The 15,196-nt window shown below is 30.1% G+C and overlaps 1 protein-coding gene across 1 annotated transcript in view; it reads left to right on the top strand.

Annotated features, from left to right (window-relative positions):
• LOC101241668 (probable ATP-dependent RNA helicase DDX60) overlaps nt 1–15,196 on the top strand; it is a 71,924-nt gene that overhangs the window by 15,395 nt on the left and 41,333 nt on the right. The window contains 3 exon segments of the mRNA XM_065806312.1: nt 1–2,336; nt 2,339–2,579; nt 3,387–3,873. The exon segment at nt 1–2,336 is cut by the window's left edge and continues 970 nt beyond it. Of these exon segments, the coding sequence (XP_065662384.1) occupies nt 1–2,336; nt 2,339–2,579; nt 3,387–3,873 (3,064 nt within the window).

The following is a 15,196-nucleotide window of genomic DNA, read 5'->3' as shown; positions in this document are numbered from 1 at the left end:
GGGATGGTAACCTCTTTGCTACATTTTGTAATATATACTGTAAACAGTTAAATCAAGTTGAAGTTTTATTTGACACTGATATTTTCATCAATTATAAGAATATTATTGATAAGTTTGATAAGAAGTGTGGTGGCAGATTGAAATCAACACTTCCTTGTGATTTTGAAATTAAACATTCTTGTGAGAGAAATAACGAATCATTTTCTGCTTCTGATAATAATCTTCTATCTCTTCTACTCTCTCTTGAAATAATTTCAACTCCAGTTTCAGGGGGTTTTTTAATTCAGGTTATTCCAGTAGATTGTAAGCTTGTTACATTGTATGCAGGTAACATCTATAATCAAATGGAGATTCTAGATAAAGATGATCCATTCTTATCTGAATTACTTCCAAATTTTGATGAATTTGAAGATATATATCATTGGCACTGCAAAATTTTGATTGATGAATATGAAATGCTCTCAGTGCAAGAAAAAAAGAAAATGGAATTAATGAAAAAAAAAACTTCAACAGAAAAAAAACGAGTGACTAAACAAAGCAAGTTAAGAATGAAAATTAAAGAACAACGAAGAGTTCAGCGAGTGCACAGTAAATATTTTATGTACCTTCAAATGTATGGAGAAAGCTTAGGAATCAATGAGTCAATATTAATTGTCCTTGAAGACAAAAACAAAAATAGCATGCTAAAACAACAGCATAGACATTCTAATACAAAGGGGGTTGTTGGAAAGGCACAACTAATTATTGAACAGAATAAGTTGAGAAAACTTGAAGAACAAAAAAAAAAAGATAGTGATCAGTGGAAAAAAGTAACAGATCAAATTCAAAGCTATGATTATTCTGAGGCTTTAAAGTTTATTCAAGAGAATGAAAAATGTTTTTGTACCGATCAGTTTAAGATCAAACTTGAAGTCAAAAAGTTATCAATATTAAGAAAATTGTTGCATAATAAAGATTCAAACCATATAAATCATCAGGATTCGAATCATATAAATCACACTATTAACCTTTTTTTAATCATTTCAAAACTTTTCAGCAAATATTGGGATATACTTTCATTGAGTGAAAAAAGAGCAGTTGCAAAAGCTTTACATGAAGCTGGATTTTTTAATCTCTTGAAATTGCTCAATTTAGAGTCTCCTAAGAGACCTTCTAAAGCAGAGTCACAATGTCATATTGAATTTCAGTTAAAGTATTTGGGTCACTTTTTGTCAAGAACAGAACGCAATGATCCTGATCCTAGAATTTCTAACTTTATTCCTGATACCTGGCAGAGAAAACTATTTGATGCTGTTGATAATAATAAATCTGCATTAATAATTGCTCCAACTAGTTCAGGTAAAACATATGCTTCATATTACTGCATGGAACGAATATTGAGAAGTAGTAATGACGATGTTGTAGTTTATGTTTCTCCAACAAAAGCGCTTGTCAATCAAGTACATGCCTTTGTGAACAGTATATTTACAAAAAATGATTTGCCTGCTGGAAAGACAATTTGTGGGGTATTTACAAGGGATTATAAACACAATGTGGAAAATTGTCAAATACTTGTTACTGTACCACAATGTCTTGAAATTCTTCTACTATCCATCCAAACCTATGCATGGTCTCAAAAGATAAAATATGTTATCTTTGATGAGGTTCACTGTATTGGTGCTGATGCCAATGCTGAGACATGGGAACATTTATTGTGTATTATCTCTTGTCCCTTTCTTGCACTTTCAGCAACAGTTGCAAACCCTGAAGTTCTTCATAGTTGGCTTCAAGATATTCAAAACTTTCAAAAAGAGAATAAAATAATGATTGGCAGTGAAAGAGACAGTTTGTCATACCAAGTTGAATTAGTTATTGTGAAGAATAGATATTCTGATTTAGAAAACTATGTCTTTATTCCAGAGATCTCAAAAGATTATCAAGTGTTAGGAAACCTTCAGAGTATTCATCCAATTTGTACACTAAAATTATCAGCTGTCATTGCAGAAGGAATCCCAGAACATATCAGTTTATCGCCCAGAGAATGTTTAAAACTTTATGATGCAATGAAAAAAATAAAACCTGAATTTATTAATTCATCTCCAACTGATTTTTTTATCGATAAAAAGTTTCTTACCAGGGATGAAGTAAGGTTATATGAAAATGAGTTGAAAAAAGAGTATCTTAGCTGGAGCGCAAAAAGAGAACATTTTGAAGGTGTTCAGCGAGTGTTATTTGAGTCAGAAACTAATTCAAAATCAACCAAAATATATAAAAAAATTTTAAGTTTAAACATGGATGATTATTTAATAAGAACATTTATGAGTTTAATCAAAACATTGGAAAAAAATCCATGCTACCTGTTATTGTGTTTTGTTTGGATCGACTTTTGTGTCATTCTTTGGTAAAAACAGTTGTTGCATATTGTGAACGCAAAGAAAAGATTAATATTAGAAAGAAAAATGAGAAAAAGCTAACTTCCTACGAGAAGTCTGTAATGAAAAAGAGCAAAGATAAAGCTAATGAAAAAATCGCTCCAAAAAAAAAAGAAATCTCTGATTACAAACTTGATAATGATTTTGTTGTTCTGGCTCAATTTGCTGGTAATCTTTCATTTTTTAATTTTTTTTTTTCATTTTAGATTTTTTAAAAATTTTACCTAAAGATTCTGTGTTTTGAATTTTTTTTTTTTCGTTATCTTAACTAGTTATTTTTTTTAATACTCAAATATGAATATTTATAATTAAATTTAAATTTAAATTTAGTAAATATGAACACATTTTTTTATCTATTTTTTAAATGTTTTGAATGTTTGTGAAATATTTAAATGTTGGGTCTGAAGTTATTTTTTTTTAAATTTATTTATTACATTTAATAAATAGAATTTAATTTTTTTTTCTTTTTTTTTATATATAAAATTTTTACTGTAAGATAAAAAGAAAATGAGCAATTATTGGCTTGATCATGAATTTGTTAAAGGGGCTTCATTTGCTGGTAATCTTTTATTTGTTAATTCTATTTTTTCATTTTAGTTTTTATTATCTTTAAAAACTTTTATGCTATATAATATTCTATAATATGAATCATGCTTTTTTTATTATAAATATTATAACTATTTATTAAGTAAAATATTCAACTTTTAATTAATTTTTGTATCCAATATTTAAATGTTTTAAATGTGGATAAAATATTGAAATGTTGAGCCTATTTTAAATTTTAAATATTTCTGATTATATTTATTAAACATAATTTTTTTTCTATTTTTTTACAAAAAATTTTTTATGTTAGTTACAATTAAAAATAAATAACAAAACATAAAAACAGTTAAGCAGCAGGGTGTATATATATATAAATATATATATATATGTATATGTATAAATACATATATATATATATATTTTGTTTTGTAGGCAAAGGATTATTTATGAAAGAAGATTTAACTTATTTGTATAAAAGAGTTGCTATGGATGCTCCTGAGGAGTTTATGAAAGGAATACGCTATGGCGTTGCTATGCACCATGCTGGCATGAATAATAAACTACGAACAACTGTTGAAATATTATTTAGAAAGAAATTTCTAAACATCGTTATTGCTACTTCAACACTTGCACTTGGTATTCATGTACCATGTAAAACAGTTGTAATTGCTGGCGATAGTGTTTATTTGGATCCATTGATGTTTCGGCAAATGTCTGGTCGTGCTGGTCGTAGAGGTTTTGATATGGTAGGAAATGTTGTGTTTCATGGATTTACTGAAGCAAAAGTATCAAATTTAGTTGCTGGAAATTTACCTGAAATCCTAGGAAATTTTCCTATGACTGTGTCTTTATGTTTACGCATGTGCATGTGTGTTAATGGTCAAGTTGACAAAAAAGCTAATGAAAATACTCTAATAAGGTATAAAATGAAAATATTATTTATATAATACTTATACTAATTTTATATACCAACCTACATACATACATACATACATACATACTTACATACATACATACATACATACATACATACATACATACATACATACATACATACATACATACATACATACATACATACATACATACATACATACATACATACTTACATCCATACATACATACATACATACATACATACATACATACATACATACATACATACATACATACATACATACATACATACATACATACATACATACATACATACATACATACATACATACATACATACATACATACATACATACATCCATGCATACATACATACATACATGCATCCATACATACATACATACATACATACATACATACATACATACATACATACATACATACATACATACATACATACATACATACATACATACATACAAATAATCAGAATGTATTATTGTTTATGAATATTATATATGACGTAAACTCTATCTAGTAATTTTTTTGTTTCTCTTGTTTTAAATTACTTTTATTTAATTTTGGTAAAAATCTTTTATTCATAAATAAATGAAGTTCTTATTTTATTGTTATTTTAATAAAAATATTTATCATAATATTTTAAAAGTATATAACAATAGCTGTACTTAACTGCAAACGTTTTTTCTTAAAAAAAAATCAAAAGTTAAAAAATGCACATTTTTGTAATGCTATATATGTATGTGATATGATAACATTCAAGTAATTTAATTTAATTTTTAATTTCTACTTTCATAACAGCTTTTATAAAATATTTAAAAATTTAAACTGAATACTAAAAGAAATTATTTCGTAAAATACTATTTCAACAATTATTTATGCTAAATTAAACAAAGTATTAACTAAAACTGTATTTTTTCAAATAAATATTTTTACTGATTCCTTAATTGATAGAAAGAAAATGTGCAAACATGTTATTGTTAATTTAAACTTATTTAAAAATAATTTTTTCTTTGTAGTGATTTTGAAAATGATGAGAAAAGCTGTGAGAAAAATAAATTAAAAGATTGAATGAAAAAAAAAAAAAAATTACAGTTGAAGGAAAACATGGTCTTAGTTATGTACAAAAACATCAAATGAAAATAAAAAAGTAACTTTTGAAATCAACAACATTAAAGAAAAATAATTTCACATTTTATATCTCTGCTCATTAAAGTCATTTTAAAAATTGCTAATGTTAATTACTTAATAATAATGTTATTAACTCTTGTGCGCAAATACAAAATCTCAAATAAATAAAAAACCATTAAGATTGTTTTGAACATTTGTATATTGTGTAGTAGTTCAGTTTAACATTGTTTGTTATATTGTCAAAAAATGTTTATTGTAAGTAAGCCCTTTTAAAAAAAAAATCCCTATACTGTACTTAAATTTTAAAAATTTTAAAATTTTGAATTAATATTTTCATTTTTTTTTTTTTTGTTCTGATTTACTATCAATAAGGTTGGAATTTACTACTATTACATTAGGAGTTACTAGGGAAAAAAAAAGAATAGAGTTATAGAGCAAGAAAATGATTGGAAGAAGACTTGAAGAGTTTTAGGTTGTATGAGTTAGGAATGTATGAAGATGAGGGAGAGTTCCTAAGGGTTAAAGTTAGATGAATTATGAGTCAAGTGAGAATGAGTTTTAATTGATGGAACTAGAAATGATAGCAGAAAATTAATAGAAACGTAAGTTTACAATGGTGGTAAAGAGGCTCGAGCTTGGCAGATGCAAATACATTTACAAATATATTAAAATATATTAAATTTCGGACTTTGTCTGGAAGAGAAAAAGCATTAATAGAAGAACCATTCTAAATATTCCACTAATGGCTAATGAGAGTTTCATAGAGGTAGAAAATGAAATCAGGAAAATGGCAAGCACATAAAAGAGAAGCAACCTTTGCGAGTTTTAGCAATCAATTGTATATATGGTTTCCATAAAAAGTTAGTAGTAAATGATAATCCATGAAAATGATGTAAAGAAGAAGACTCAGTGAGAAGGTTGCCATTCATAAATGCAAGAATGTCAACAGTATTGCAATAGTTATTTGCAGTAAATAACTGAGTTGTGTTGGAGTTAAAATTTACAAGCCACCGCAAACTCAAATCTGTTACAGAAGTGAGTTCAGATTCAAGATCGGATGTCTATTTAAAGTGATTAAAAATAGGAGATATTTTATCAAAACAGGAGTATAAAGTTGAGTCATCAGTAAAAAGAGCTACTTTAGATGTAAGGTTGTCGGAGAGATCATTTATGTAGATAAGAAGCAAAACAGGATTAAGGATACAACCTTGAGGTACCCCAGAAGCTAATGGAAATGAAGATTGTTGGCCTTTGAGGATAACTTTAATAAAGCGATTAGAAAGAAATGATTTGATAATCTCAAAAACTTTTTCAGATACACCATATGAAGCAAGCTTATGGAGACCAGCATGCAAAACTTTGTTGAAAGCTTTAAATATGTAAAAAGCAATAGCCCAAGCCTCATCACCTCCATTTAATGCACAATAAAATCTTTCAGTCACAGCAATTAACAAGTAAACCATAAAGCGAGAAGATTAAAAACCGTATTGATTGTCTGACAGTAATTTTTTTGACTCTAGATGAAATGTGAGGAATTTGTTGATCAAAGACAGAAAGAAGACTAATTGTACAATAATTGGAAAGATTGTACAATCAGTGTTTAAAAATTGAAACAAAACTCAGTCAAGCACTTAATAATTAGTTTGAGAGAATTGAAGCAATTCTAGCAAGCATTCTAGAGAACATAATAATGACAGGAATGTCATCTAAACCACAAGGCGTAGAAGAGTTTAATTGAGATATGACTTAGAAATGGAAGTTGGAGTGATTGGAATGTTTAACAATGGGTTAACCTGTTTAATGGGAATGGAAGCAAGAGAATGGCCATAAGATTCAAAAGTCTAATTAAAAGAAAAGTTCTTTGTAAATAATTCTGCTCTACCTTTGGGAGAAGTAATTAGATCAGTCTCATGAATAAGAGATGGAATGTTAGACCTACCCTTGGTAATGAGCCTAAACTTCTAAGATAAAAACCTAGAGCCTAACTCCTAAGATAAAAAACTGGTTTAGTGAACTAAGGTTAGAGGAGCTTAGCATCAAGGAACACTTTTTTACACCAATTTCTTGCAATATTAAATAGCCATTTGTTTTCAAGAGAGTTGTTCTTTTGAAAAAGATTAAAAAAATGATTATGATTAAAAATATTAGCTGCACCAGAAGATGAAAACTATGGAGTAGGCTAGACTTGGAACCAATGAGAAGGAAATAAAGCTTTCATTCTTTCTTAAACCAGGAGCTTAAGTAAGAGGCCCATTTATCAGCTGAGAGAGAAAAGACATCAGTCCAAATACTGGTGTGATAAATAAAAAATTGATAACAGAATAATAAAAAACAAAGAGTAAGGCAATTTAGTGAAGAGGTGCTGAGCAGAAGCTTAGAATGGTCAAAATATATGAACCTGATTTCACGACAAATAGGTGAATTGATGCATATGTATACCCCCAAGCCAAGAATGTGACTATTGGAGTCTTTGCGAATCAAAGGATATTACCTATCAATACCGAAATCTAAATAAGGATTAGCAGAATTTAAATTAGTCTCACAAAGAGCAAGCACATCTGATGAAATTTGTAAGAGGTAAGATTCAACTGATGGAAAGTTGCTTTGCAGACCACAAATATTTGTAACAATTAGGTTGTGGAAAATTTTGTTGTAAAACAATTAGGTTGTGGGATAGGTTTTATGTTTAAAATTTTGGTATACTTTTGTCATGATTTATGTTTTAAGTGAACTTGACTGATTTTACTATTTTACTTTATTTATAAATAGAGCATGGTCTTCCTAAGGAATGAGCTATGCAGTTGTCTCAGTCCTGTTAATTAACCCTAAGTTGTAATATAAGGCTCCTTATCTGGCCTAGACAATGCTTACTATAAAGGCATTAACTGGGACACCATGCGCAACATTGAAATGTTAATACTTTGATATTTTGCAGCTGTTGATTAAGTAAGCCTCTCTGAAAGCTACTACAGATTTTGGGATACCTTACTACCAGCCGGCCTCAGAACCATTAAACTGAGTTTTAGAGCTGTGCCCTCATTAGGTAAAAGAAAGAGTTGCATAACCACTATCAAGGAGGCACAAGCAAAAACTTATGAGTTAAGTCGAGAATATTCATCATTCATCATCTTGGCAGGCAACAATGTAACCCAGATTTACATATGTGCAAGCCTAATAGATAAAGAGGGTGGTTAGCAAAACTATTCTGCAGTAAAAGAAATGCTCCCCAAATTATGAATGCATTAAAATCAAGGTCAGGTCAGGTTACTACTACTGGTAACATGTAACCCAGTACAACCTGCTTCATATCTTACTGCCTTGTAGGGTATGCTTTTTCGGCAAAGGCTAGGAGACGCCCACTCTGACGTAAAACTCTACTTTGGGGCTTTTAGTTAAGTAAAGACTAGAGATGGTGTCTTGATAAAAATACTCATCTTGGGCTGATGTTTAAGGGTATCCGGCTACTGTCTTGTAGAAGGCCTCCTAGCAAAGACTTAATGGGTAAACAAATTCTATGCTAATCTGCACCAACCTAATAGATGAATAAGGGGTGCGAGGCTGTTGACCAGCCTTGCACCCCTTATTTATCTATTAGGTTGGTCCAGATGTATTTACACTACATTATTTCCAGTTTAGGATGTTGGATGCTGAATCTTCTTGACTCAATGCATGGGTTTTGCTTGTGTCTAGGCAACTCATTCTATTATCTCCTAATAAGGGTTCAGCTTTAAAACTCATTTTTTTGGTTCTGAGGTTGGCTGGTAGTCAGGTTTTCCAAACTCTGTGGTAGCTCTCAGAGAGGCTAATACCATCAGCAGCAGTTAAGTATCAGAGTACAAACAGTGCCATGTTGCTCATGGATGGTGTCCTTGTTCGTACTTTTGGTGCGCATTGTCAAGGCCGCAACCATAGCCCTTTGTTACAGCTTAGGGTTGATTGTTAGTAATGAGACAATGACAATGATAGAACTAAGTTCTATCAATGACAGAACTGAGTTCTATCAATGACAGAACTGAGTTCTATCAATGACAGAACTGAGTTCTATCAATGACAGAACTGAGTTCTATCAATGACAGAACTGAGTTCTATCAATGACAGAACTGAGTTCTATCAATGACAGAACTGAGTTCTATCAATGACAGAACTGAGTTCTATCAATGACAGAACTGAGTTCTATCAATGACAGAACTGAGTTCTATCAATGACAGAACTGAGTTCTATCAATGACAGAACTGAGTTCTATCAATGACAGAACTGAGTTCTATCAATGACAGAACTGAGTTCTATCAATGACAGAACTGAGTTCTATCAATGACAGAACTGAGTTCTATCAATGACAGAACTGAGTTCTATCAATGACAGAACTGAGTTCTATCAATGACAGAACTGAGTTCTATCAATGACAGAACTGAGTTCTATCAATGACAGAACTGAGTTCTATCAATGACAGAACTGAGTTCTATCTATGCTCTGAGTCAAGACAATGACAGAACTGAGTTCTATCTATGCTTTAAATCAAGTTCTTTAAAAAATTTAAAAATGACTAAAGTACCAAAAACTATATAACACAAAAAACCATCACCATCACTAAGTTCTTTAAACCTATCATTCTCTAATATTTGTGGTCTTTGAAGTAACTTTACTACTGCTGAGTCTTATCTCTTGCAAAGTTCACCAGGCCTAATTGCTCTTTTTGGGACTAATTTGAGTTCAGCTGTCTCATCTTATGATCATAGTGTTGATAGTTATCTTCCTTTAATTTGTAAAGACTCCAATAGTCATATGGTTGGCCTGGGCATTTACATTCATAAGAATCACCCATTTGTTGCAAAACTAGGTTTGAATCCACAGACTATGCTTTTATGTACTTTTGTTTAGCACCACTTAACTCTATCGCTTTTCTCTTTGTTCTATATTGCTCTCAAGACTGCACTCTTTTTGATGTTGTTTCGGATCAAATTGACAAAGCCCTCTCTCTTTATCCATCAGCTAATATCGTTGTAGTTGGTAACTTTAATGCTCATCACATTGAATGGCTTGGCTCTAGTGTCAGTGACTCTGCAGGCGTTAAAGCCCACAACTTTTGCCTTTCTCAATCTCTCACTCAAATAGTCAACTTTCCAACTCATTTTCCTGACAAACTGAATCACTGACCTTTTCTCTTCTCAACTTTTGTCTTGTTTCTGATCCTAGTCAATGCTCGATTTATCCACATTTACCCTTAGGTGCTTCTGATCATGGTTTGATCTCTCTGAAACTATTATCCCAATCTTTTTCATCATCAGAATCCCCCTATCATTGTACCTCTTACAACTACCTTAAAACCGACTGGGACTCTTTCCGTGATTTTCTTCGTGATGGGCCTTGGGTATAAATCTTTTGTATTCTTGCTTATAAATGTGCTTCTAACATACCTTTGAGGATTCAGGCTGGCATGAAATATTTTATTTCCTCTCAATTGGCGATTCCAAGTCAAACATCACTCTTCTTCATGGTTTACCTCACATAGTGCTGCTGCAATTTCCAATCAAAACCATTACTTCCATATCTATTAGCAAAACAATTCTCCAGAAAATAGACATCTTTTTACTATTGCTAGAAACTGCTGTAAAAGGGTTTCGTCTAATGCTCTCATAATACTCTCAGGGTATGAAATCTCACCTATCATCTCAAAAATCAGGCTCTTGTGACTTTTGGAGAATCTTTAACAGTTTTTAATAATAAGGGTAAATCTGTTATTCCACCTCTTTTGTACAATTCAGATTTTATCACCTCACATAAGACAATGCTGAATTGTTTGCTAAAAGCTTTCCATAAATATCATCTCTCGATTCCACTAGTTGCATTCTACTTGATATTGCCAACAAAGAAGTTGATCCATTGCTTGTCATTTGTATTACTTTAGCTTCTGTATTCAGCTAAGTGGTTTCCTGCTTAGACTCTTCTACAGCTTGTGATCCAGACAACATATCTGTTATAGTCTTGCAGAAGTGTTCTCTTTAGCTTTTGTCTGTACTTTCTAAACTATATAACAAGTGCTCATTGGAGTCTTGTTTTCCAGCATGCTGGAAAGCGGCATCTGTTATCCTTATTTTAAAAAATTTTGGAGAGCGACCTGACTCGTCTAACTACCATATTATTAGTCTTCTTTCTATCATAAGCAAGTTTTTGAATCTTTAGTTAACAAACACTTAATCTCTCATCTTGAACCTAAAAACTTTTTTTCTGATCATCAATATAGATTTCGATCTTCTCTACAGCCGATTTGCTAACAGTAATAATTGATTGGTTTTGTCATACATTAGATATAGGTGGAGAGGTTAAGGCTATTGCTCTTGATATTTCTAAAGCTTTTAATAAAGTTTGACATGCTGGTCTTCTCCATAAGCTATCTTTTTATGGTTTATCAGGTATTATCTTTAAGATTATTGAATCCTTTCCAATCATAGTATAGAAGTTGTCCTTGATGGACAGCACTCTTCTTCATATCCTCTAACTTCAGTGGTTCCTCAAGGTTCTATTCTTAACCCTATACTATTTTAATTTACATAAACAATCTTACAGATACTACATTTAAGGTGGCATTGTTTGCTGATGATGCTACCATTTATACTTGTCTTGATAAGAAGCCATCACTCTGATCGTTTGGAGGGAGCATTTAAGCTTGAAAAGGATCTCACTGCTACTATAGCATGGGGCTCACAGTGGCTGGTGAACTTTAATTCAGATAAAACCCAACAATTTTTATCCAATCGTTATAGCAATAATTTAAATTTTCCTATATTTATGAATGGTGATGTACTCAATGAGTCATCTACCCTTAATCTTCTAGGATTAACTCTTACTCCCAATCTTTCTTGGAAACGATATATCAAATTAATTGCAAAATTAACATCTGCTGATCTTTCAATGATGCTTTTTCTCTTTTAGACAAGGTGCGATAATGCATTGTAAACATAACTGGGCCTTCTCTTGCAGCCAACCTTCAACGATTATCACACCATCGTAATATCTTCTCTTTTTCTTTTCTATAAATCCTATAATGGGCACTGCTCTAAAGAGTTAGCGCCTCTTTTGTTATCTATTAAAATTCATTCTCGTGTTACTTGTCATTATATTAAGTCTCATTCTTTTACTGTGTTCCTTAGTGCTTCAAAAATTCTTATTTCTTCAGTTTTTTTTCCTTGAACATCTTGTTTTTCTGAAATCTCCTATAAATGGTTTTATTGCTCTATGATCTTCATCTTTTATTTTGCAGTAACTTGTAACTCTAATAATGGTTGCTTGCAGCCTTGTTGGAAGCAAAGATGTTGAAAAATTGAAAAAATTAAAAAAAGCAGATGAAGAGACTGGTTAGCAGAACTATTCTGCTTCCCCTTATAGTCCTTACCTTGGAGGCCATAGCTGGATGCTTTCAACATCTGCCCAAGATGAGTATTTTTATCAAAACACCAACTCTAAACTTTACTCAGCCAAGATCCCAAAAGCAGGAAAATATTAGTTGGATGCAGTTAATATCTACCATAGATGAGTGTTATTATTGAGTCATTGTCTCTAGCTTTTATTCAACTAAGAGCCCTAAGGCAGGGGATTTTTAAGTCAGAGTTTGTTTCTTCATAATTTGCCTAAAAAAGCTTACCCTATATGGTAGCAGGGTATGAGGCAGGTAGTACTGGGTTACATGATACCAGTAGCAGGGTGATCATGATAATCCTAAACCTAACCTGTTCTGGAGTAATTAAAAACAGTTATTTCCTGCAAACAGTACTTGAAAACACCAGACATAATATTTTAGAAATGCATTAGGAAAAACACTATATCTAACAAAATACTAGAGACAAAGGTGAGCATATGTATATAAATAGATAGTTACTCAGCTCACATTACCTCTAACATTTAAATCAAACACAAACATACATAAAGATACCGGTAAATAAACACTGCACCAGAGATTCTGACAAAATACATACTTATATAAAATAACTTATGGGTGAACCAACATGAAGCCAGTGGCTCAAACAGAACACAAATATAGATAAAGTAACTTGCAGACGATTGAACATTGTGCTAGAGGCTCAGACAAAACACAAACACAAATAAAGTAATTTATGGGTGAGTGAATACCACACCAGTGGTTCAGAAAATACAAACATGGAGATAATGGAGAAAAATACAAACATGGAGATAGTAACTTACGGGTGAGACAACACTGCGCCAGAGGTTTATACAGAACACAAACATACAAGTAAATTACAGGTGAGCTAACACAATAAATAATAATAATATATAAGTAAAATGATATATATATATATATATATATATATATATATATATATATATATATATATATATATATATACATATACATATTCCTTTAGACATGACCAATATTAAATAGTACTGATGGTAAGCACACTTTTTTGCTTAAGAAGTGAGTTCCATAAGGCAGCTGGACATAATATATTATTACTTTAAATGGCTATCAATTTAGTTATCGAAAAGGCTAAGTAGTGTTGCACATAGTTAAAAAAAAAGTGGAAGTGTTTATGCAAAAAAAAAAGCAATAACAACTTGTTACACAAGGTCCATTTTTATGCACAATGTTGAAGCAAAAGGAATGTATAACTTTCTCTGATTTGCTAATTTTTTTATAGGTTTAAATAAATCAGCAACTACAGTTTTATTTCTGCCTGTATGGCCACTCACAATTATCAACAAGAAAAACAAGAAAAAGAATCAACAAGAAAAACAAAAAGAAATCACTTGATAGTTTAAAGATATCCTTTCTCACTCTTTATATTTATTGGGGTAAATCAAACCCTTTTTAGGTAAAAAATTGCTAACTAGTGTTTTTCTTGTCCTGCGGTTATGTTTAGTAATTAATTTAAGCAAACTTATGCTCAATCTACCAATATTTCTTATTTTATATTATTTATTGCAGAAAAACTATAGCTTTTTTTTAATTAATAATAAAAAATATCAATTTTTATAAGGTTTGTTTTTATAATATCAGTTTTTATAAGGTTTTTTATAAGATGTGTTTATTTTTGAAAAAAGATTTTTTTTTAAACAAAATTTTTGCTTAATTTGAGGTTGACTCTTTTTTGACATTTTGACAGTTGACATATTTGAAGAATTTTTTTTTAATAATATTTTGAACCCATTAAATAGAAAATGAACTTAAGAATGTACTAAATATTTAATAATTGAAATTAAATAATTGAAATTAGGCATAGATAACTACAGCCCATTAAAAACACTGAGTTTTGATTTTTCATGTTCTAATAAATAAGACAATTTTTTTAATTTTTGTTAAAATTATTTATTTAATAAATACATGTTTCGACTATGTCATAGCAATCCTCAGTTAAAATATATTAAAATGGTTAAATCAAATTAGTAAAATTAAGTTGAATAATAGAGACCTTATAATAAAAAATACAATCAAATAATGTAACAAATGTTTTAAAAAGATAAAAGAACTGGTAATGTGAGTTTTATCCCTTTTTTGGTGCTCGATTATTCATGTCTTTAAATGGCGAGTAGTTTCGCCAATAAAACAGGATTTACGACCTGCAGCCGAGCACCAAAAAAGGGATAAAAACTCACGCATTTATACACATATTCATTCAAATGGAAGCTGTTTAAATAGTTTTAAAAATGCTAATTTTTTAATTTTGGATTCGGCCTCCAACAAATTTATATTAAAACTCAAAAAAAGCATGTACATAGAGTTGGAAAAACCCACTATTAATAAACAAATGAACCATGTAAAAATGACAATTTCAATCTAGTTCCTTTTAACATTACCGGTTCTTTTATCTTTTTAAAACATTTGTTACATTATTTAATTGCATTTTTATTGTATTTTTTATTATAAGGTCACTTTATTTTACTAATTTGATTTAACCATTATAATATATTTTAACTGAGGATTGCTATGATATAGTCGAAATGATTTTAACATAAGTTAAAAAAATTGTCTTATTTATTAGAATATTTACTCATTTTGTGCTGAAGAGAATATTTGGAAATATATATATGTATATATATATATATATATATATATATATATATATATATATATATATATATATATATATATATATATATATATATATATATATATATATATATATATATATAAATATATATATGTATATATGTATGTATGTATGTATATAAATGAGTAAAAT

Source organism: Hydra vulgaris, chromosome 09 (assembly GCF_038396675.1).
Source record: "Hydra vulgaris chromosome 09, alternate assembly HydraT2T_AEP".
Taxonomy (NCBI): domain Eukaryota; kingdom Metazoa; phylum Cnidaria; class Hydrozoa; order Anthoathecata; family Hydridae; genus Hydra; species Hydra vulgaris.
The sequence above is the reverse complement of the archived record's forward strand: the minus strand, read 5'-3'. Positions and strand labels throughout refer to the sequence as shown.